General features: G+C 53.3%; 1 protein-coding gene across 2 annotated transcripts in view; it reads left to right on the forward strand.

Annotated features, from left to right (window-relative positions):
• Positions 1-21,700, forward strand: part of UHRF1 (ubiquitin like with PHD and ring finger domains 1) — a 52,857-nt gene extending 31,157 nt beyond the window's left edge. For both annotated transcript variants that reach the window (XM_034944741.3, XM_034944742.3), the window contains exons 6-17: positions 981-1,081; positions 1,198-1,384; positions 3,700-3,823; positions 3,911-4,018; positions 5,419-5,523; positions 6,671-6,777; positions 10,154-10,316; positions 10,402-10,539; positions 13,892-14,027; positions 14,208-14,380; positions 16,270-16,374; positions 20,204-21,700. In XM_034944741.3, the coding sequence (XP_034800632.3) occupies positions 981-1,081; positions 1,198-1,384; positions 3,700-3,823; positions 3,911-4,018; positions 5,419-5,523; positions 6,671-6,777; positions 10,154-10,316; positions 10,402-10,539; positions 13,892-14,027; positions 14,208-14,380; positions 16,270-16,374; positions 20,204-20,350 (1,594 nt within the window). In that variant the 3' untranslated portion in view covers positions 20,351-21,700. The remainder of the gene's footprint in view (positions 1-980; positions 1,082-1,197; positions 1,385-3,699; positions 3,824-3,910; positions 4,019-5,418; positions 5,524-6,670; positions 6,778-10,153; positions 10,317-10,401; positions 10,540-13,891; positions 14,028-14,207; positions 14,381-16,269; positions 16,375-20,203) is intronic.
• Positions 21,701-22,475: the final 775 nt, after the last annotated feature.

The raw sequence follows: 22,475 nt of genomic DNA on the forward strand, positions 1-22,475 counted from the left end.
AGAGACGGGGTTTCACTATGTTGGCCATGCTAGTCTCGAAGTCCTGACCCTCGTGATCCACCCACCTTGGCCTCCCAAAGTGCTGGAATTACAGGTGTGAGCCACGGTGCCCGACTTAATTAATTAATTTATTTTTTTGATGAGATGGAGTCTTACTCTGTCGCCCAGGCTGGAGTGCAGTGGCACGATCTTGGCTCACTTCAGCGTCTGCCTCCTGGGTTCAAGCAATTCTCCTGCCTCAGCCTCCTGGGTAGCTGGGATTACAGGTGCGCACCACCATGCCCAGCTAATTTTTGCATTTTTAGTAGAGACAGGGTTTACCATGTTGGCCAGGCTGGTCTCGAACTCCTGACCTCAGATGATCGGCCTGCCTCGGTCTCCCAAAGTGTTGGAATTACAGGTCTAAGTTACCATGCCCGGCCAACCTTTATGAGTCTTGCTTGTCAGTTCTTGTGGATTTGGTGCTCCTTAGCCAAAGGTTCAAACTCATTCTTCCCAGGGCATCCTGCAATGAAACTCTGGTTTCCGTGTTTTTTTTGTTTGTTTGTTTTGTTTTTTTTTGAGACTGAGTCTTGCCCTGTCGCCCAGGCTGGAGTGCAGTGGCGTGATCTTGGCTCACTGCAACCTCTGCCTCCTGGGTTCAAGTGATTCTTCTGCCTCAGCCTCCCGAGTAGCTGGGATTACAGGCGTGCTTCTCCAGGCTCAGCTAATTTTTGTATTTTCAGTGGAGATGGGGGTTCACCATGTTGGCCAGGCTGGTCTCGAACTCCTGACCTCGGCCTCCCAGTGTTGGTATTACAGGCATGAGCCACTGCGCCCTGTTCTGTTTCATGTTGCTTCTGTGAGTGCAGCTTTGATTGCTAGGGGGCGTAGCTGAGCTGTTGACCCAGGCATCCCGAGAACCCGTGGTGTTCAAGTGCTGTGAGTAGATTTAGGGGCCTCGGCAGGCCAGAATGTTCCAGCGTCCTCATTCATTGCAGGGATGATTCTCTGAACGACTGTCGGATCATCTTCGTGGACGAAGTCTTCAAGATTGAGCGGCCGGGTGAAGGGAGCCCCATGGTTGACAACCCCATGAGACGTGAGTTCTGAGCCAGCCTTTCCCCATCTTCCGCGGTGGGCACGGGGCGGGGGCTCTTGTCCCGTCTCTGGCTTGGCCGGGTCCCGCCGGAGCTGACCCTGCCGCCCCGTGCCCAGGGAAGAGCGGGCCGTCCTGCAAGCACTGCAAGGACGACGTGAACAGACTCTGCCGGGTCTGCGCCTGCCACCTGTGCGGGGGCCGGCAGGACCCCGACAAGCAGCTCATGTGCGATGAGTGCGACATGGCCTTCCACATCTACTGCCTGGACCCGCCCCTCAGCAGTGTTCCCAGCGAGGACGAGTGGTGAGTGCGGCCCTGCCCGCCGCGGGGAGACCAGAGCGCCCCCTACAAATCCCCAGAGGGGCACTGAGGAGATACAGGACAGGGGCAGGCGTGGGAGCTCACGCCTGCAATCCCAACCCTGCTCGCCGCCACCGGGAGACCAGAGCGCCCCCCTACAAATCCCCAGAGGGGCACTGAGGAGATACAGGAGAGGGGCAGGCGCGGGGGCTCACGCCTGCAATCCCAGTGCTTTGGGAGGCCGAGGCGGGAGGATCACTTGAGCTCAGGAGTTCAAGAGCAGCCTGGGCAACACAAGACCAGCCTGGGGGATGTAGAGACTCTGTTTCTTTTTTTTTTGTTTTTTTGAGACGGAGTTTTTTTTCTTTTCTTTTCTTTTCTTTTTTTTTTTCGCGGCGGAGTCTCCCTGTCTCCCAGGCTGGAGTGCAGTGGCGCGATCTCAGCTCACTGCATGCTCTGCCTCCCGGGTTCACGCCATTCTCCTGCCTCAGCCTCCCGAGTAGCTGGGACTACAGGCGCCCGCCTCCACGCCTGGCTAATTTTTTGTATTTTTAGTAGAGACGGGGTTTCACCTTGTTAGCCAGGATGTTCTTGATCCCCTGACCTCGTGATCTGTCCGTTTCGGCCTCCCAAAGTGCTGGGATTATAGGCGTGAGCCACCTCGCCCAGCCTTGAGACGGAGTCTAATGGCACGATCTTGGCTCACTGCAACCTCTGCCTCCCGGGTTCAAGCAATTCTCGTGCCTCAGCCTCCCGAGTAGCTGGGATTACAGGTGCCTGCCACCACATCTGGCTAATTTTTGTATTTTTAGTAGAGATGGGGTTTCACCATCTTGGCCAGGCTGGTCTCTTAACTCCTGACCTTAAGTGATGTGCCTGCCTCAGCCTTCCAAAGTGCTGGGATTACAGGTGTGAGCCACCATGCCTGGCCTGGAGACCCCATTTCTACAAAAAATGTAAGAAAATTAGCTGGGCGTGGTGGTGCTCGCCTGTGGTCCCAGCCACTTGGGAGGCCGAGGTAAGAGGATCGGATCGCTGGAGCCCAGGAGGTCGAGGGTGCAGTGAACTGTGATCGCGCCACTGTACTCCAGCCTGGGTGATGGGAGTGAGACCCTATTTCTTTAGAAAAGTAAAAATGAGGTCAGGCGCAGTGGCTCATGCCTGTAATCCCAGGACTTTGGGAGGCTAAGGTGGGTGGATCACGAGGTCAGGAGATTGAGGTCAGCCTGGCCAAGATAGTGAAACCCCGTCTCTACTAAAAATACAAAAAAGTTAGCCAGGCGTGGTGCCACGCGCCTGTAATCCCAGCTACTCGGGAGGCTGAGGTAGGAGAATCGCTTGAACCTGAGAGGCGGAGGTTGCCGTGAACTGAGATTGCGCCACTGCACTCAAGCCTGGCGACAGAGTGAGACTAAGTCTCAAAAACAAAAAAAAAAGGGGGGGTGGTGAGGAAATCTTCCCATGTTGCTTGAGTGGGTGAGACCTGCGGCCAGCCAGGGAACAGAGTGCAGGGGGCTTCACAGCTTCTGTGAGAGGAGGTTTCGTAGCCACTGTGTTCCTGGCGCACATAATGACAATTGCGGATGTGGATGGGGAGGTTGTGACGCGCTAGGCTCGGGTCTGAGGACCTGCCTGTGGTCATTCCTCCAGCACAGAAGTGGGTGCTGTTGTTGCCCTGCCCCCCCCCCCCACATCGTAGAGATGGGGAAACTGAGTCCACGGCAGTGAGAAGGCACTCATGGAATCTGCACGTGTATTTCCCACATCCCACATTGCGTTCACTCTCACTGTTGCAAGATCCGTGGAATTCTCTGTGGAAGGCCAACAGAGAACCTGCTTTCTTTTTTTTTTTTTTGAGATGGAGTCTTGCTCTGTCCTCCAGGCTGGAGTGCAGTGGTGCAACCTCAGCTCACTGCAACCTCTGCCTCCTGGTTTCAAGTGATTCTCCTGCCTCAGCCTCCCAAGTAGCTGGGATTACAGGTGCCCACCACCATGCCCAGCTAATTTTTGTATTTTTAGTAGAGATGGGGTTTCACCGTGTTGGCCAGGCTGGTCTTGAACTCCTGACCTCAGGTGATCTGCCCGCCTCGGCCTCCCAAAGTGCTGGGATTACAGGCGTGAGCCACCGTGCCTGGCTTAGTTCGAATGAATTTAAATGTAAACAGCCTCGTGTGCCAAGCGGCCTGCAATGTGGACAGGGCAGGATGGTAGTGGTGCCAGGCGGGGAGAGCCATGTCCGTGGTGTGTGGACAGAGGGCACATGTTGGCTGAGACATCTGCCAGGCTTGGCGTGGGCAGTGACAATCCCGACCTCACAGGTACTGCCCTGAGTGCCGGAATGATGCCAGCGAGGTGGTACTGGCGGGAGAGCGGCTGAGAGAGAGCAAGAAGAAGGCGAAGATGGCCTCGGCCACGTCGTCCTCACAGCGGGACTGGGGCAAGGTGAGGCGGGTCCTCCCCACGCACCCGTGGCCCCTCCCCGCCTGCCAGGGCTCACGCTGTTGTTCTTTGTGTCTGTGCCTGGGACAGGGCATGGCCTGTGTGGGCCGCACCAAGGAATGTACCATCGTCCCGTCCAACCACTACGGACCCATCCCGGGGATCCCTGTGGGCACCATGTGGCGGTTCCGAGTCCAGGTACCTGCAGCGTCCCGGGGCTCCAGGGGCCACGTGGGCTCATCCTGCTTTTCTGGGGGCAGTTTCTCCTGGCTTTGGCCAGCCAGGGGTCAAGGTGGTTACCAGTGGTGCCTCGGCTAGCCGAGGAGGGGTGTGGAAAGCCTGCAGGTTTGGGTTTACTCCTTATTTTACCAGGGACCTGCAATGAATCCTTGGGGGTGGGGGCTGGTGCTCTGCACCTAAGGTCGTTCCCAAAGCTCCTGTCCCAGGGAAGGGGTGGCATCTGCTAAGAGGGACCTGTCTCAGCGCTGGTTGTGATCTGTCATTGGGGCAGCCCCTGCCTGTGACTGGGTGTTGACAGTGCTGGGCGCTGTCAGCTGTGGGCTGTGTGTCACGGCAGACGAGACACTTTGGCACTAGTGACATTGGAGCCAGATGGTTCTCTGGGGCGGGGCCATCCTGGGCACTGCAGGGTGCTGAGCAGCATCCCTGGCCCCCACCCACTCCATGTCCTCCCAAGTCATGACAACCAGAAACGTCTGCAGACATGAGTGTCCCCTTGGAGGCAGGATTGCCCCTGGGTGAGATGCACTGAGCTGGGTGGACAAGCTGGGCCTCATCATGGAGTTCATGGGGCCAGGCGTGCAGGGCTAGGAGCTCCTGGGGCAGCGCTGTATCCCTAGTGCTCAGCAGCCAGCCGGGGCCCCATGCTCAGGCCAGGGCCTCTCAAGGCATTTTGTGGAGTGAGTGGCAGGCTGCACCTCAACCGGCCTAATGAAGGCCGGCTTTTATATCATAACCTCATTTAGAACTCATTCACCCCCACTTTTCTTTTTTTTGAGACGGAGTCTTGCTCTGTTGCCCAGGCTGGAGTGCAGTGGTGCGGTCTTGGCTCACTGCAACCTCCCTCTCCTGGGTTCAAGAGATTCTCCTGCCTCAGCCTTCTCAATAGCTGGGATCACAGGGACATGCCACCACGCCTGGCTAATTTTTGTATTTTTGGTAGATATGGGGTTTCACCTTGTTGGCCAGGCTGGTCTTGAACTCCTGACCTCAAGTGATCCACCCACCTCGGCCCCCGAAAGTGCTGGGATTACAGGTGTGAGCCACCGTGCCCGGCCGTCACCCCCATTTTCTAGAGGCCGAAGAGGAGCATCGGAGATCAGCAGTGAGGATGCCCGGTGCACGCTTGATGGGGCTGGAATTCACGCCAGCTGGTTTTTTTTTTTTTTTTCCATGGTGTAGCTCAACTCCAGCCGTCTCTAGCTGAGCAGCACACGTAGTAGGTGACTCGCAGGCCTGAGGAGTTTGGTGTAAAAGTGAGGCCGCTGGCTGCTCGGGGTAGGGAGAAGGAGGGCGGTGGAGCTTCTCTGCAGCAGTCATTGCAGAGGACACCATGTGTATCTTGGTGGCATCCTCAGGTCAGTGAGTCGGGTGTCCATCGGCCCCACGTGGCTGGCATCCATGGCCGGAGCAACGACGGAGCGTACTCCCTAGTCCTGGCGGGGGGCTACGAGGATGACGTGGTGAGTGTGTGTGTGGGAGGGGTGGGGGAGGGTTGCTCTAGTTTTTTGGATGGTGGTAAAATACATAGAACAAAATTTCCCATCCTAGCTGTTTTTAAATGCTCGGTTCCCGGTGGCGTGAAGTATATTCCCATTGCTATGCAACCATCACCACCGCCATCTCCAGAACTTTCTCATCTTCCCAAACTGAAACGTTGTCTCCAGGAAGCACTCACTCCCCACCGCCTCCCAGTCTCTGGCACCGCCCAACCTGCTTCCTGCCTCTGTGACTCTGACGACTCTGGAGACCTCCTGGGAGTGGAATCGCACGGCCTGCGTCCTTGTGTGCCTGGCTCCTCTCACTGAGCCCGACGTCCTTGCTTTGTCCATGTTGTCACATGTGTCCGGATTCCCCTTTCGTTCACGGCCGAGTCCTATTCTGCCTTGCGGAGGGACCATGCTGTGTTGATCTGTCTGTCCGTGGGCACTGGGGTTCCTTCCCCTTTCGACTGCTGTGAATCGATCTGCTACGAACACGGCTGTACAAGTATCTCCAGCCCCCGTTTCCCATTCTTTTGGGTGTATATCCGGAAGTGGAATTCAAGACTCCTGTGATAATTCCATGTTGAGTGTTGTTTTTTTTTTTTTCTTTTTTTTGGAGACCGAGTCTCATTCTGGCTGGAGTGCAGTGGTGTGATCACAGCTCACTACAGCCACTACCTCCTGGGCTCTAGTGATCCTCCCATGTCAGCCTCCCAAGAAGCTGGGACTACAGGCAGGCACTGCCACGCCAAACTAATTTTTGTATTTTTTTGTGGCGATGGGGTTTCGCCATGTTGCCCAGGCTGATCTCGAACTCCTGGGCTTAAGCATTCCTCCCGCTGCAGCCTCCCAAAGTGCTGGGATTACGGGTGTGAGCCACCATGCCCAGCCCTCTGTTTAAGTTTCTTGAGGACGCACCACACTGTTTGTATAGTCGCTTTGCCATTCTGTAGTCCCACCAACAGTTTACAAAGGGCTCCAATTTCCCCACATTCTCACCAATGCTTGTTATTTTCTGTTTCTTTGAAAGTAGCCATCCTGGGGGGTTTGCTTTCAATGCAGTCTCTTTTTTTTTTTTTTTTTTTGCCTCTGCAGAGGGTTCACCCAGCCTTCTTGTCTGTTTCAGGACCATGGGAATTTTTTCACATACACGGGTAGTGGCGGTCGAGATCTTTCCGGCAACAAGAGGACCGCGGAACAGTCTTGTGATCAGAAACTCACCAACACCAACAGGTTTGTGGAATCAGCCTTCTTATTTCCTTGCTGACGCACATCTGCCGAGTCCTTGGTTCTGTTTTGGGCCTCATGTCCAGCAAGTGATAGTCTCATTAGGAGCGTGGTAGAACATAGCGAAGCCTGGCATTTGGTTCCTCCCTCTGCCTCCCAAAGTGCTGGGATTACAGGCGTGAGCCACTGCGCCTGGTCTGGTTCCTCCCATATGTGTGCCACATACTGTGAGCCATTCAGATGGATGAAAGCAAACTTCCCTATAAAAGGCCAGATAATAGGTATCTTTTTTTTTTTTTTTTTTGGGCAGAGTCTCGCTCTGTTGCCCAGGCTAGAGTGCAGTGGTGCACTCTCTGCTCACTGCAACCTCTGCCTCCTGGGCTCAAGCGATTCTCATGCCTCAGCCTCCTGAGTAGCTGGGATTACAGGTGCTTGCCACCTCGCCTGGCTAATTTTTGTATTTTTAGTAGAGATGGGGTTTCGCCATGTTGGCCAGGCTGGTCTCGAACTCCTGACCTCAGGTGATCTGCCCTCCTCGGCCTCCCAGTGTTGGTATTACAGGCATGAGCCACTGCGCCTGGCTGATAGTAGGTATCTTAATGCTGGGCCTGGTGGCTCATGCCTGTAATTCTCGCACTTCAGGAGGCCGAGGCTCGAGGATAGCTTGAGTTCAGGAGTTCAAGACCAGCCTGGGCAATGTAGTGAGACAACCCATCTACAAAAAGTAAAAATAAAAAAATTAGCTGGGTGTGTTAGCATGTGCCTATAGTCACAGCTAGTCAGGAGGCTGAGGCAGGAGGATCACTTGAGCCCAGGAGGTTGAGGCCACAGTGGGCTGAGATTGCACCACTGCACTCCAGCTTGAGCAACAGACTGAGATCTTGTCAAAAAAAAAAAAAAAAACCCCTCCAAAATAGATTGCTTCAGCTATGCAGGTCACACAGTCTATTCAGAGAACCTCTTCAGCTCTTGTGTCGTAGCACAAAATCAGCCATAGACCATATGTAAGTGAGTGAGCGTGGCTGTGTTTCAGTGAATTTTATTTGCAAAAGTATGTGATAGGCCAGAATTTGCCTGGCCCCTGATTACAGGATGGGGGCGGACTTTTCCAGCATAAAAACCATCATAAAGCCCAAAGGAAAAGACAGATTTGATTATCTAAACATTATAAATATATTACATAAATAAATCCTATAAATTAAAAGGCAGATGACTAGGAGGAGTTCTTGACATGACACATGATGATAGTGTCTTTATCATATAAAGAGCTGTTGCAAATCAACAAGAAACTCATAGAAGAGCTGGGTGCGGTGGCTCACGCCTGTAATCCCAGCACTTTGAGAGGCCGAGGTAGGTGGTGGATCACCTGAGGTCAGGAGTTCAAGACTAGCCTGGCCAACATGGTGAAACCCTGTCTCTACTAAAAATACAAAAATTAGCTGCGTGTGGTGGCAGCCACCTGTAATCCCAGCTACTTGGGAGGCTGAGGCAGAATCACTTGAACCCAGGAGGCAGAGGATGCAGTGAGCCGAAATCATGCCATTGCACTCTAGCCTGGGTAACAGGAGTGAGACTCTATCTCAAGAAAGAAAGAAACTCGTAGAAGAAAGCAAAGAGGCCAGGCGTGGTGGCTCACGCCTGTAATCCTAGCACTTTGGGAGGCTGAGGTGGGTGGATCACGATGTCAGGAGATCGAGACCATCCTGGCTAACACAGTGAAACCCCATCTCTACTAAAAATACAAAAAAAAAAAAAAAAGCCTGGTGTGGTGGCAAGCGCCTATAGTCCCAGCTACTCAGGAGGCTGAGGCAGGAGAATGTCGTGAACCTGGGAGGCGGAGCTTGCAGTGAGCCAAGATTGCTCCACTGCACTCCAGCCTGGGTGACAGAGAAAAAAAAAAAAAAAAAAGAGAGAATATGGAAATAATGCACAAAAGAAATGCAAAGTTGTAATCAAATACAAACTGAGGCTGTGGTGAGATACTATTTGTTTCCCCTATAAAGTTGGCCAAAAATTCTAAAATGTTGACACAGGTCAGGGATAAAATAGCATTCCACTGTTGGTAGAAATACAAATTGGAACCATCTTTCTGGAAATCTGTTCTGCCTGTTTGTATGAAGAGCTTTATAAATGATCTATTCTTGACACTCTCTAACTCCGCTTTGAAAAATGTCTTTAGGAGACCTCTGGCTAGGTAAAAATGTAAGATGTAATGTTTTTCATACCATTATCTAAAACAATTGGCACATAGACACACACACACACACACACACACTCTCACAAAATCAGTAACTAAGTACCTAAAAAAGACATGGGCCATGGGTGGTGTGTCACATGCCTGTCGTTCCAGCACTTTGGGAGGCTGAGGTGGGAGGATTGCTTGAGGCTAGGAGTTTGAGACCTACTTGTGCAACATAAAATTATGAAAAATTAAAATTACAAAAAAGAATTTCAAAAAAGTTAGCTGGTTATGGTCATGTGGGCCTATAGTCCCAGCTTGGGAGCCGGAGGTGGGAGGATGGCTTGAGCCCAGGAGGCTGCAGTGAGTAAGGCGTGATCATGCCATTGCATTCCAGCCTGGGTGACAGAGTGAGACACCCTTTCTCCTTTTGTTTGTTTTTTTTATATGTGTGTGTGCTTTGTTTTGTTTTTTTTGAGGCAGGGTCTCCCTCTCTTGTCCAGGGTGGAGTGCAGCAGTGTGATCGTAGCTCATTGTAGCCTCCACCTCCTTGGGCTCCACTGATCCTCCCACCTCAGCCTCCAGAGTAGCTGGGACTACAGGTGCATGTTACCACGCCTGGCTATTTTTTTTTTTTTTTTTGTGGAGATGGGGTTTTGCCACATTGGCCAGGCTGGTCTTGAACTCCTGGGCTCAGGCAATCCTCCTGCCTTGGCCTCCCAGAGTACTGGGATTAGAGGCGTGAGCCACGGCACCCAGCAACCCTGTCTCAAATAAATAGTAGTCTGGGTGTGGCCTATTTTATAAATTATACATATATAACTTTGAAATATTAAATTTTTTTTTTTTTTTTTGAGACACAACCTCACTCTGTCACCCAGGCTGGAGTGCAGTGGCATAATCTCCGCTCACTGCAACCTCTGCCTCCCAGACTCAAGCGATTCTCCTGCCTCAGCCTCCTGAGTAGCTGGAATTACAGGCACGCGCCACCACGCCCGGCTAACTTTTGCATTTTTAGTAGAGACGGGGTTTCACCATGTTGACCAGGCTGGTCTCGAACTCCTGACCTCAGGCGATCTGCCTACTTCAGCCTCCCAAAGTGCTGGGATTATAGGCCTGAGCCACCACTCCTGGCTCCTGTGTTTCCTTTTTTGGGGGGTACATCCTCACCTATAATGCGTGGGGTCCTGACTCTCCCCGCAGGGCGCTGGCTCTCAACTGCTTTGCTCCCATCAATGACCAAGAAGGGGCCGAGGCCAAGGACTGGCGGTCGGGGAAGCCGGTCAGGGTGGTGCGCAATGTCAAGGGTGGCAAGAATAGCAAGTACGCCCCTGCTGAGGGCAACCGCTACGATGGCATCTACAAGGTGAGTGCCCCTTGAGGAGGCTGGGGGCTCTGTCCCTGCCAGGGCTGCCTCTGATCGAGCTGACGCTGATGCCTGCTCTCTGCAGGTTGTGAAATACTGGCCCGAGAAGGGGAAGTCCGGGTTTCTCGTGTGGCGCTACCTTCTGCGGAGGGACGATGATGAGCCTGGCCCTTGGACGAAGGAGGGGAAGGACCGGATCAAGAAGCTGGGGCTGACCATGCAGGTGTGTCTGGGATGGGGGATGGCACTTTGGGAGGCCAAGGCGGATGGATCACTTAGGTCAGGAGTTCAAGACCAGCCTGGCCAACATGGTGAAACCTCATCTCTACTAAAAATACAAAAATTAGCTGGGTATGGTGGCGGGTGCCTGTAATCCCAGCTACTGAGGTGGCTGAGGCAGGAGAATTGCTTGAACCCAGAAGGTGGAGGTTACAATGAGCTGAGATTGCGCCACTGCACTGCAGCCTGGGTGACAGAGTGAGAGTCCATCTCAAAACAGGAGCACTGCCGGGCTCCATGACGGCTCTGACACTTCCTGCCTGGGCACCACGTGTCCTGCTTGGAGGCTGTCATCCTTGAAGGTCATTGTGGTTCACAGAATGGGCCCTGCCTGGGCTTGTGGTGCTCATGTTCTGGACCGTGCTGAACACTCCAGGAGGCCTCCCGTCTCGGGCCCATGCTTCCCTGGTTTCTCTCTGATCCAGAATAATTTCCAGGGCCCCAGCTGATGGCACCCCCCTAGCTGTCCCATATAAATCCTCCAGCCAGGGGGTGATGGGAACGCGCAGATGACATTTGCGTCTCCGCCTGCCGCATCTCAGAGTTGGAAACCAGACTTGCTTGTCTTCGTTCTGTTGGTAAAGGGATCGCTGCAGACCAGTCAGGCATCTGGTGTCTTCTGTTTTCACTTCTTGGCTTATCACAAAAAAAAAAAAAGCAGAAACAAACCAACCAAATTGGTGGATTCCAGAGAGCTCTGGATGGAAAAATGGGGAAGATGAATATCCCTGAGCCGTCTCTCACCTCCCCTTGGCGATGGGACCTGCCGAGAACTTACTCAGCGAGCAGCGCAGCATTTCGGCACCAGTTAGGATGTGGTCTGTCCATTGCAGGGAGAAGCTTTACAGCAGATGAATCGTGAGACTGTTTAAGGAATCTTAATTGCTGTCGAGAGCCTGATGTCCTCTACCCGAGGGGGTCACTCAGGTTGTCTTTTGAATGGATTTGTGCAGTGGGGAATTTCAGAAGCTGAGGAAGTAGAGAGAAAAATAGTAATGGGAGAGACAGCCTCAGCTTCTGTTGGGAGTAGGATTTTTTTTCTTTGTTTGTTTTGAGATGGAGTCTTGCTCTGTCGCCCAGGCTGGAGTGCAGTGGTGGGATCTCGGCTCTCTGCAACCTCTGCCTCCCAGGTTCAAGCCATACTCCTGACTCAGCCTCCTGAGTAGCTGGGATTACAGGTGCCCACCACCACGCCTGGCTCAGTTTTTGTATTTTTAGTAGAGACGGGGTTTCACCATGTTGGTCAGGCTGGTCTTGAACTCCTGACCTCAGGTGATCCACCCTCCTCTGCCTCCCAAAGTGCTGGGATTACAGGCGTAAGCCACCGCTCCCAGCCTTTTTTTTTTTTTTTTTTTTTTTTTGGAGACAGAGTCTCACTCTGTTGCCCAGGCTGGAGTGCAGGCATGATCTCGGCTCATTGCAACCTCCACCTCCCAGGCTCAAGTGACTCTCTCACCTCAGCCTCCTGCATAGCTGGGATCACAGGTGCATACCACCATGCCCAGCTATTTTTGTATTTCTAGTAGAGACGGGGTTTCGCCATGTTGGCCAGGCTGGTGACCTCAGGTGATCCACCTGCTTCCACCTCCCAAAGTGCTGGGATTACAGGTGTGAGCCGCTGACCCTGGCCAGGATTTTTTTTTTTTTTTTTATGACTCCATTGCAACATAAAGAATGTGAAAGGAGCTCAAAGATTTCCTGAGACACTGGAGAGTCAGACGTGACTTATAGGTACCTTCGAAATGGAGCCATGATGCCCTGTGAGGACAGAGAGGGCCCGAGTCCTCAGAATCATCAGAGTTTGGCCAGCTAAGGCCCTGGGGTCAGGTGTTCGTAAGTGAAGTTTCTGGGGAAACAGTCATGCTCATTCACTGAAGTAGCCTGCCCTCAGCGCTTGCGGTCCAGACCCATAAGGCTTGAAAACATTCACCCTAGGGTCCCTGGAAGCAAAAGTTTGCCTGCCCTCATGGAAATCGTAAAGACAACGAGATCTTATTGGTGGGATGTGATGCTGAACACATCACCCGCGTTCGCTCACATTAAATGCGCTTACCCCGACCCTGCCAGGTGGAGCTTGGCCGATTATCTCCTCTTAGTCTCCTCTTGTTCGTAGTGAAGCTTTGCGATTAGACAGGATTAGCCATTGGTCGAGGCTCCACAGTTAACGAAGAGCTGAATGCACAGGCGTCCCCCCCTTACCAGGGGGACACTTCGAAGGTCCTCAGCACATGCTTGAAACCAGAGATAGTACCAAACCATTGATATATAATTTTTTTTCCATACGTGTGGACTGGTGATTAAGTTTAATCTATAAATTAGGCACAGTATGAGATTCACAACCTCTCTTTCGCATCTTAGGCTTCTCTTTAGCATTTCCAAATTGCCAGCATCCCTACTCTTGCACTTTGGGGCCATTATTTTTATTTTTGAGACCAGGTCTCACTCTGTTGTCCAGGCTAGAGTGTAGTGGTGTGATCATAGCTCACTACAGCCTCAAACTCCTGGGCTCAAGCGATTCTCCTGCCTCAGGCTCCTAAGTAGCTGGGACTACAGATGCACACCACCAGGCTGGGCTAATTTTTAAAATTTTTTTGTAGAGAGGGGATCTTGCTATGTTGCCCAGGCTGGTCTCAAACTCCTGGGCTCAAGCAATCCCCCTGCCTTGGCTTCCCAAAGTGTTGGGCTTATTTAATAAAAATTAGAATGTTTAATAATAATATTTTATATTTAGCCTGTAATCTCAGCATTTTGGATGACTGAGGCAGGTGGATCACTTGAGGTCAGGAGTTCAAGACCAGCCTGGCCAACATGGTGAAGCCCCATCTCTACTAAAAATACAAAAATTAGCTGGGTGTGGTGGCGGGCACCTGTAATCCCAGCTACTCGGGAGGCTGAGGCAGGAGAATCAAGAAGCTGGACAAAGGGAAGGTTCACATCCCTGCGGGACGATGCAATGTTTCATCATGCAGTGTGCGTGATGTGAGGTGGCTGTAAAGGGGGAGGAAGGGGCCCCGAGCCGAGGGATGCAGTGCCTCTAGACGTTGGACACTCAGAACAGTGTGCAGTTTACAACTTAGGAATCGTTTCTAGAATATTTCATGTAACATTTTCAGTTGACTTTGGGTCACTGAAACCTCAGCAAAACTAGATAAGGGAGGACTACCCTGTGCTCTTCAGGGGGACTTGGGGTCAGGTGTGTCTGGAAACCCAGACCTGGCAAGGAGGCTGGAAGAGCGGGCTCTGCGTAGCGTGTGAGCCCCGAGCCTGACTCACAGCTGTCCCTCTTCCTCCTGAAGTATCCAGAAGGCTACCTGGAAGCCCTGGCCAACCGAGAGCGTGAGAAGGAGAACAGCAAGAGGGAGGAGCAGCAGCAGGAGGGGGGCTTCGCGTCCCCCAGGACGGGCAAGGGCAAGTGGAAGCGGAAGTCGGCAGGTGAGCATCTCGTGGGTGTGGGGTGAGCGTCTTGTGTGTGTGGGAGCAGGTGGGCATCTCGCGGGTGTGGGGTCGAGGTCGTGTGGACGTGGGAGCCGGTGGGTGTCTCTCCGGCAGCTCGGGCCACGCGCCCCTCCCTCGGCCACGCGCCCCTCCTTCACGCGCCCCACCATCTTCCAGGAGGTGGCCCGAGCAGGGCCGGGTCCCCGCGCCGGACATCCAAGAAAACCAAGGTGGAGCCCTACAGTCTCACGGCCCAGCAGAGCAGCCTCATCAGAGAGGACAAGAGCAATGCCAAGCTGTGGAATGAGGTCCTGGCGTCACTCAAGGACCGGCCGGCGAGCGGCAGCCCGGTAGGCACGCACGGCTCACTCGTCGCCCCGATTCGCGTTGACTGCGGTAAAATGTGTGGGGCTTGTTTCCCATATTCCCCATTTTCCCCATTTTCAAGTGTACAGCTCAGTCGCGCTGAGTACATTCTTGTGGTTGTGCAACCGTCACCACCATCACCACCTCCAGAACTTTCTCCTCTCCCCAAACTGAAACCCTGGCCCTGAAACTGTCACTCCCACCCCCTCCCGAGCCTTGGCACTCGCTCCCCAGCCCCGGCAACTGCTCCCCAGCCCCTGCACCCGCTCCCCAGCTCCGGCACCCCCTGCCATCCTACCTTCTGTCTCTGTCTCCCGGGGCTGTTGCAAAGTGACCCCAAGCCTAGGAGTGCAAAGCGACTCACATCTCACAGCTCTGGGGCTGGGAGCCCGACATGGGCCTTGCTGGGCTAAAGTCAGGGCAGGGACAGGGCTGGGCCCTCCTGGGGGCTCCAGGGGAGAACCCGATTTCTGCCTTTCCCAACGTGTAGAGGCACTGTATCCCTCGGCTCGGGGCCCCTTCCTCCCCCTTTACAGCCACAGCGCATCTTCTTCCAGTCTCTGAGTCTCGCCCTCCCGCCCTCTCTCGGGAGGACCTCGGGGTGACATCAGGCCCCCCGCCTCACCCAGGATGCTTTCCCAGCTCCAGGTCCTTCACTCAGTCCCACCTGCCATTTCTCCTCTGCTATGGATGGTGACGTAGTTGCAGGTCTCAGGATTCAGCTGTGGCCGAGGCCATCTCAGTGGTCCCTCTCCTCCCGTTTCCTTCAGGCCACATTCTTCCCAGGGCTTTCTCCCCAGCCCTCACCCCACGCTGGGGCAGCCCCTTGCCCCCAGACCTTCACTTGTGTCTCTTTGGTCCCCGCACTTAGCTCCAAGCAGGAGGAGGTGTCTTTCGAGTCATCCGTGGCTGGGCTCCTGGTGGCCCGTGTACTCAGTATGCATTGTGTCAGTGGACACCATGCCTCTAAATTTTTTTGGTGACAGGGTCTCACCCTGTCACCCAGGCTGGAGTGCGGTGGCATGGACACAGGTCACTGCCTCCTTGAACTCCCAACTCCCAGGCCACGCCTATTTTTTAAATTTATTTTGTTTATTTTTATTATTTTTTTTTTGAGATGGAGTTTTGCTCTCGTTGCCCGGGCTGGAGTGTGCAATGGCATGATGTTGGATCACTGCAACCTCCGCCTCCCAGGTTCAAGTGAGTCTCCCGTCTCAGCCTCCCAAGCACCTGGGATTACAGGCACCCACCACGCCTGGCTAATCTTGTATTTTTAGTAGGGATGGGATTTCACTGTGTTGGTCAGGCTGGTCTTGAACTCCTGACCTTAGGTGATCTGCTCACCTCAGCCTCCTAAAGTATTGGGATTACAGGCGTGAGCCACCATGCCCGGCCTACTTTTTAATTTTTTGTAGAGATGGGGGTCTCACTGTATTGCCGGGCTGGTCTTGAACACCTGGCTCAAGCGATCCTCTTGTCTTGGCCTTCCAAAGTTCTGGGATGACAGGCGTGAGCTGCCGCTCCCAGCCAGGAACCTCTCCTAAAGCCCTGTCTTGACTCAGTGCAGGGCGTGCTTGGTGGTGCCAGCTGGTCATATCTGGGTCCTGCCCAGCATCATTGAGGCCAGCGCCCTTGTACTGGCTCCGCCCCATCCTCCCCACCTTGCCACTTGGGGTGTTGGGGACTTCAGGTGAGGCTCACGCCTGTTGGGCCTCTGTTTTTCTCAGAACGGGGACGATCATGGCCCCCGCCTCCTGGAGTGAAGGCTGGGGACAGAATTAGAGGGCCCAGGTACATGCTCAGCAGGAAGCCGCTGATCTGCGGGAGCCCTGGTCCCGGTGTCTTTGCCGGCCTCACACCCGCTTCCCTCTAGTTCCAGTTGTTCCTGAGTAAAGTGGAGGAGACGTTCCAGTGTATCTGCTGTCAGGAGCTGGTGTTCCGGCCCATCACGACCGTGTGCCAGCACAACGTGTGCAAGGTGAGTAGAGATGGCCGCGGGAGCCGGGTGGAAGGTTCCGGAAGGATGACCTGACCTCCCGTTCCCACCTGCCTGCCACTACAGACAGAGGCTTGTTGGCTTTGCTCCGCTCACTCTGCAGCTTTTCTCGGGGCCTTGTTGACTGCTTTCTGGGCAGCCTGTATTACCACGGAGGCCTGTAACATTCTCCCCCAAGTCCTGTGTGGTCAAGGGGCCAGGGTGGGAGAGGATGGGCCACAGTCTTGGCCTAAGGTCTGGAGAGGAGGTGCACATCCCCTAGGGGTCAGGAAAGAAGGCTTCTTGGAGGAGGTGGTGTTACCAGGCAGCATCCCTGGTACCTGGGACAGCAGGTGAAGAAGCCTGGGTGGGAAGTCAGCAGCTGGGGCCTGCAGTGGCTCTGGGCACTGGGGTGGTGGCCTGCCATGGGCTTTAAACTCAGGACAAGTGGTCAGTCGTAGGAGGGACACAAGATCCCAGCTGATGGTTTTTTTTTTTTTTTTTTTTTCCTGAGACAGACTCTCACTCTGTCGCCCAGGCTGAGGTGCAGTGGCGCAGTCTCCACTCACTGCAAGCTCCGCCTCCTGGGTTCACGCCATTCTCCCACCTCAGCCTCCCGAGTAGCTGGGACTACAGGCGCCCGCCACCGTGCCCGGCTAATTTTTTGTATTTTTAGTAGAGATGGGGTTTCACCGTGTTAGCCAGGATGGTTTCGATCTCCTGACCTTGTCATCCACCTGCCTCGGCCTCCCAAAGTGCTGGGATTACAGGTGTAAGCCACCGCGCCCAACCCCCAGCTGATGGTTTTCAAACCGATTGGTTTGGGGCCAGGACAGGGTCTCTTCCCCGCTGTGCTGTGGGCCTTGGGGCTGGATCATTGTCTGGGGTGGGGCCGTCCTGGGCACTGCAGGGTGCTGAGCAGCATCCCTGGCCCCCACCCACTCCATGCCAGGAGCTCCCTGCCTAGTCGAGACAATCACAGACATCCCCAGACACCTTCCAGTGTCCCCTGGGGGCAGAACTGCCCAGGTGGGCAGTGTGGGTCTGGGTGATGGTTTCTCTGCTGCGACCTCTGGCCAGAGCCAGCAGTCCCGGTGGACAGGTGTGGAAGGGACTGACCCTGCCACCCCGCGGATCTCCCCAGGCCTCTGAGTTGCTGGCAGTTTTCCTTCCAACTGCAGTCCCGCAGTCCTCTCAGCCATGGGCCACACCCCCGGGTCTCGGACCCCGTGTTTGTTTTCATGCCAGGAGGCAGCTCAGGGAAGGTCAGGAGACGGGGTGTTCCCAGTCATGCCCATGGCATCTCTGCCTCCTCGGGCCCCACCTGCCTCGCCCTGTGGCCTGAGTCCCTTCAGCTGTGTGGGCCTCCCTGAGTGCCCTGAGTGAGGTGGCAGAAGGGGTGAGAGGCCATGGTGTCTTTGGGGCTGGTGGTCCGGGTCTGGCCATCTGTCACCTCTCAGGCGTGCAGGCACTAATCCCTCCAAGCCTCAGTTGGCCACAGTGAGAAGGGGCCTGGTAACACTGTCCTGGATGCCAGGTTGTTGTGAAGGTCCTGGCTTAGCCTCTGGCAGGAAGGAGGTGCTCAGGAGGTGGGCACAGGCAGAGGGCTGGCTGTCGGGGGCTATGGAAGAGGGAGGCCTGGGAGCCCAGTGGCGGTAGGAAGGACTGTGGGGACATTGGAAACCACCTGTCCTGTGCATCGGTGTGAAGGCGCGCAAGCGCTGAGGATGTGAAGGAAGGGGCTAACCAGCATCACGGTGTCCTCACAATCTGTCCTTGCTGCTCTGTTCCAACTTGGGAAGCTCAGCATCGGAGGGGTTCTGGGAAACAGGCTGTGACCTTCCACCTTGATCTTTTTAAATTATAAACTTGAGGCCAGCCGTGGTGGCTAACGCCTGTAATCCCAGCACTTGGGGAGGCTGAGGTGGGAGGATCACTTGAGGTCAGGAGTTTGAGACCAGCCCGGCAACATGGTGAAACCCCATCTCTACTAAAAATTAAAACAAAATTAGCTGGGTGTGGTGACAGGTGCTACTCAGGAGACTGATGTGGGAGAATCGCTTGAACCTGGGAGGTGGAGGTTGCGGTGAGCCGAGATGGCGCCATTGTACTCCAGCCTGGGCGTCAGAGCAAGATTCTGTCTCAAAAAAAAAAAAAAATTGAAAAAAACATTCAGAGACAGCATCTCACTCTGTCGCCCAGGCTGGAGTGCAGTGGTGCCATCATAGCTCATCGCAGCCTTGAACTCCTCGCGGGGCTAAAGAGATCCTCCTGCCTTAGCCTCCTGAGTAGCTGGGGCTACAGGCATACACCACCATGGCCAACATGATGAAACCCTGTCTCTACTAAAAATACAAAAATTAGCCAGGTGTGCTGGTGGGCGCCTGTAATCCCAGCTACTCAGGAGGCTGAGACACGAGAATCCCTTGAACCCGGGAGGTGGAGGTTGCAGTGAGCCAAGATCACGCCACTGCACTCCAGCCTGGGCGACAGAGCGAGACTCTATCTTAAAAAAAACAACAAAAACAAAAGCCACAGGCTGCCTGGGGCAGGTGACTGTGCTGTGGTCACCAGGCCTCTCCCCCGTGTGGCCACCGCCCTCGCCCAGCTGTGTGACGACATGCTGCAGACATGTGCCCCCTGCGTAGGCATCTGTGCACCTGTGTACGGCGTCTCACTCCTCCCTGGCGTGCAGCCAGCCCGGTGGCATCTTCCCTGTTTGTCTGCTTGGGAAGTGGAGACTCCAGGCCTCTCAGCTCTGGCTTCTCCTGGCTTTCTTCCCCAGGCACAACTTGGTTGATTGAGCTTGAAGTTAGGAATCTGAATCCACCAGACTTGGTTCCTTCCTCCTTTTCCCCTTTCTTCTCATTGACGTGTATGTTTATTTTCCATTTTTTTCGAGACAAGGTCTTGCTTTGTCGCTCAGGCTGGAGTGCAATGGCATGATCATGGCTCACTGCAGCCTCAGCCTCCCTGGGTTCAGGTGATCCTCCCACTTCAGCCTCCGGAGTAGCCACGCCCGGCTAATTTTTTTGTTTTTGTTTTTTCTTTGAGACGCGGAGTCTTGCCCTGTCACCCAGGCTGGAGTGCAATGGCGTGATCTCAGCTCACTGCAACCTCCGCCTCCCAGGTTCAAGCCATTATCTTGCCTTAGCCTCCCAAGTAGCTGGGATTACAAGCATGTGCCTGGCTAATTTTTGTATTTTTAGTAGAGACAGGGTTTCACCATGTTGGCCAGGCTGGTCTTGAACTCCTGACCTCAAGTGATCTGCCCCCCTCGGCCTCCCAGAGTGCTGGGATTACAGGCATGAGCCACGATGCTTGGCCTGATGTGTGTGTTTATTAAGCATCTACTTGTATACACTGTGCTTGGTGTTGAGAGAGAACACAGCCTCAAAGCTCAGGGAGCATCTGCCCTGTTGTAGATAAGATAAGCACATTAATAATATATAAGACGGCTCCACAGGTGGAAGGAGAGGTGCCGTCTTGAAGGCAGATGGGGTGAGGGGATGGGACTGCCTCTAGGGAGGTGTCAGGGAAGGCCCCATAGGGGAGGTGACTTGAGCTGAGCTGTGAGTGATGAGAGCCAGGGGACCGAGCTGTTAAGCTGCATGACCTGCCAGGGACAAAAGCCTGGAGGCTGGGTGAGCTTGGAATCTTTGAGGGCCCCTAGGGGGGCCAGGCTGGTGATGGGCAGCAGGTGGAAAGTGAGACTGAAGGTCAGAGGGGCCTCTGGACCTGGTGAGACTGTCCCCGCAGTCCTGGGAGAGGTGGCCAGGAGCAAACCTGATGGTGTGGATGGCACTTCTCACGCGCCTGCTGTGTCTTACAGGACTGCCTGGACAGATCCTTTCGGGCACAGGTGTTCAGCTGCCCCGCCTGCCGCTACGACCTGGGCCGCAGCTATGCCATGCAGGTGAACCAGCCTCTGCAGACCGTCCTCAACCAGCTCTTCCCCGGCTACGGCAATGGCCGGTGATCTCCAAGCACTTCTCAACAGGCGTTTTGCTGAAAACGTGTCGGAGGGCTCGTTCGTCGGCACTGATTTTGTTCTTAGTGGGCTTAACTTAAACAGGTAGTGTTTCCTCCGTTCCCTAAAAAGGTTTGTCTTCCTTTTTTTTTTTATTTTTATTTTTCAAATCTATACATTTTCAGGAATTTATGTATTCTGGCTAAAAGTTGGACTTCTCAGTATTGTGTTTAGTTCTTTGAAAACACAAAAGCCTGCAATTTCTCGACAAAACAACACAAGATTTTTTAAAGATGGAATCAGAAACTACGTGGTGTGGAGGCTGTTGATGTTTCTGGTGTCAAGTTCTCAGAAGTTGCTGCCACCAACTCTTTAAGAAGGCGACAGGATCAGTCCTTCTCTCGGGTTCTGGCCCCCAAGGTCAGAGCAAGCATCTTCCTGACAGCATTTTGTCATCTAAAGTCCAGTGACATGGTTCCCCGTGGTGGCCCGTGGCAGCCCGTGGCATGGCGTGGCTCAGCTGTCTGTTGAAGTTCTTGCAAGGAAAAGAGGAAACATCTCGGGCCTAGTTCAAACCTTTGCCTCAAAGCCATCCCCCACCAGACTGCTTAGCGTCTGAGATCCGCGTGAAAAGTCCTCTGCCCACGAGAGCAGGGAGTTGGGGCCAGGCAGAAATGGCCTCAAGGGGACTCTGCTCCACGTGGGGCCAGGCGTGTGGCTGATGCTGTCCGACGAAGGCGGCCACGGACGGACGCCAGCACACGAAGTCACGCGCAAGTGCCTTTGATTCGTTCCTTCTTTCTAAAGACGACAGTCTTTGTTGTTAGCACTGAATTATTGAAAATGTCAACCAGATTCTAGAAACTGCGGTCATCCAGTTCTTCCTGACACTGGATGGGTGCTTGGGAACCGTTTGAGCCTTATAGATCATTTACATTCAATATTTTTAACTCGGCAAGTGAGAACTTACAAGAGGGTTTTTTTTAAATTTTTTTTTCTCTTAATGAACACATTTTCTAAATGAATTTTTTTTGTAGTTACTGTATATGTACCAAGAAAGATATAACGTTAGGGTTTGGTTGTTTTTGTTTTTGTATTTTTTTTTTTTGAAAGGGTTTGTTAATTTTTCTAATTTTACCAAAGTTTGCAGCCTATACCTCAATAAAACAGGGATATTTTAAATCACATACCTGCAGACAAACTGGAGCAATGTTATTTTTAAAGGGTTTTTTTTTCACCTCCTTATTCTTAGATTATTAATGTATTAGGGAAGAATGAGACAATTTTGTGTAGGCTTTTTCTAAAGTCCAGTACTTTGTCCAGATTTTAGATTCTCAGAATAAATGTTTTTCACAGATAGACTTGATTGTGTCTTCCTATTTGCAAACTGCCTTTGGAGCTTTCTGTCTACTTTTGTGCACTATTTTACAAAAATCCCAGGAGAAACATGAGGCAGGTGGCTTCAGCCCCACTTTACAGATGAGAAAACTGAGACCCAGGAGATGACGGTGATGGGCTGAGGTCCTAACCGCAGCCTAGGAGGTGCTGGGCTGTTCACTTTGCAGCGTCAAGTTGCAGGGGTCAGCAAACGACAGCCAATGGGACCCAAGTCAGGACACTGCCTGTCTTTGTAAATAGTTTTATTGACACCACCACACCCATTTCTTTATGTATATAGTGGCGTTTACGCTACCATCAGCAGAACTGAGTAGGTACAGCAGAAACCATCTGGACCACAAAGCTGAAAAATACTCACTGCCTGGCCAGCAAAGCTTGCTGGTCTCTTCTCTTGGGAGGATGACTTGAGTGTAGGAGTCTGAGACCAGCCTGTAGACCCCAACTCTACAAATAAATAAAAATATTAGCCAGGTGTGGTGGTGTGTTTCTGTAGTCCCAGCTACTCAGGAGGTTGAGGCAGGAGGCTGATTGCTTGAGCCCCAGAGCTAGAGGCTGCAGTGAACTTTGATTGCACCACTGTACTCCAGCCTGGGCAACAGAATGAGATGCTGTCTTTAAAAATGTTAAAAAAAAAAAAAATCGGGACAGTAAAGGGGCTGCATCTTGCAGATTAATTAATTCACATCAACCTATTACTGGTGCCTTTTATTGATGGTTAAGTAACCATATGGGCAGA

Source organism: Pan paniscus, chromosome 20, assembly GCF_029289425.2.
Source record: "Pan paniscus chromosome 20, NHGRI_mPanPan1-v2.0_pri, whole genome shotgun sequence".
In the NCBI taxonomy this organism is placed as follows: domain Eukaryota; kingdom Metazoa; phylum Chordata; class Mammalia; order Primates; family Hominidae; genus Pan; species Pan paniscus.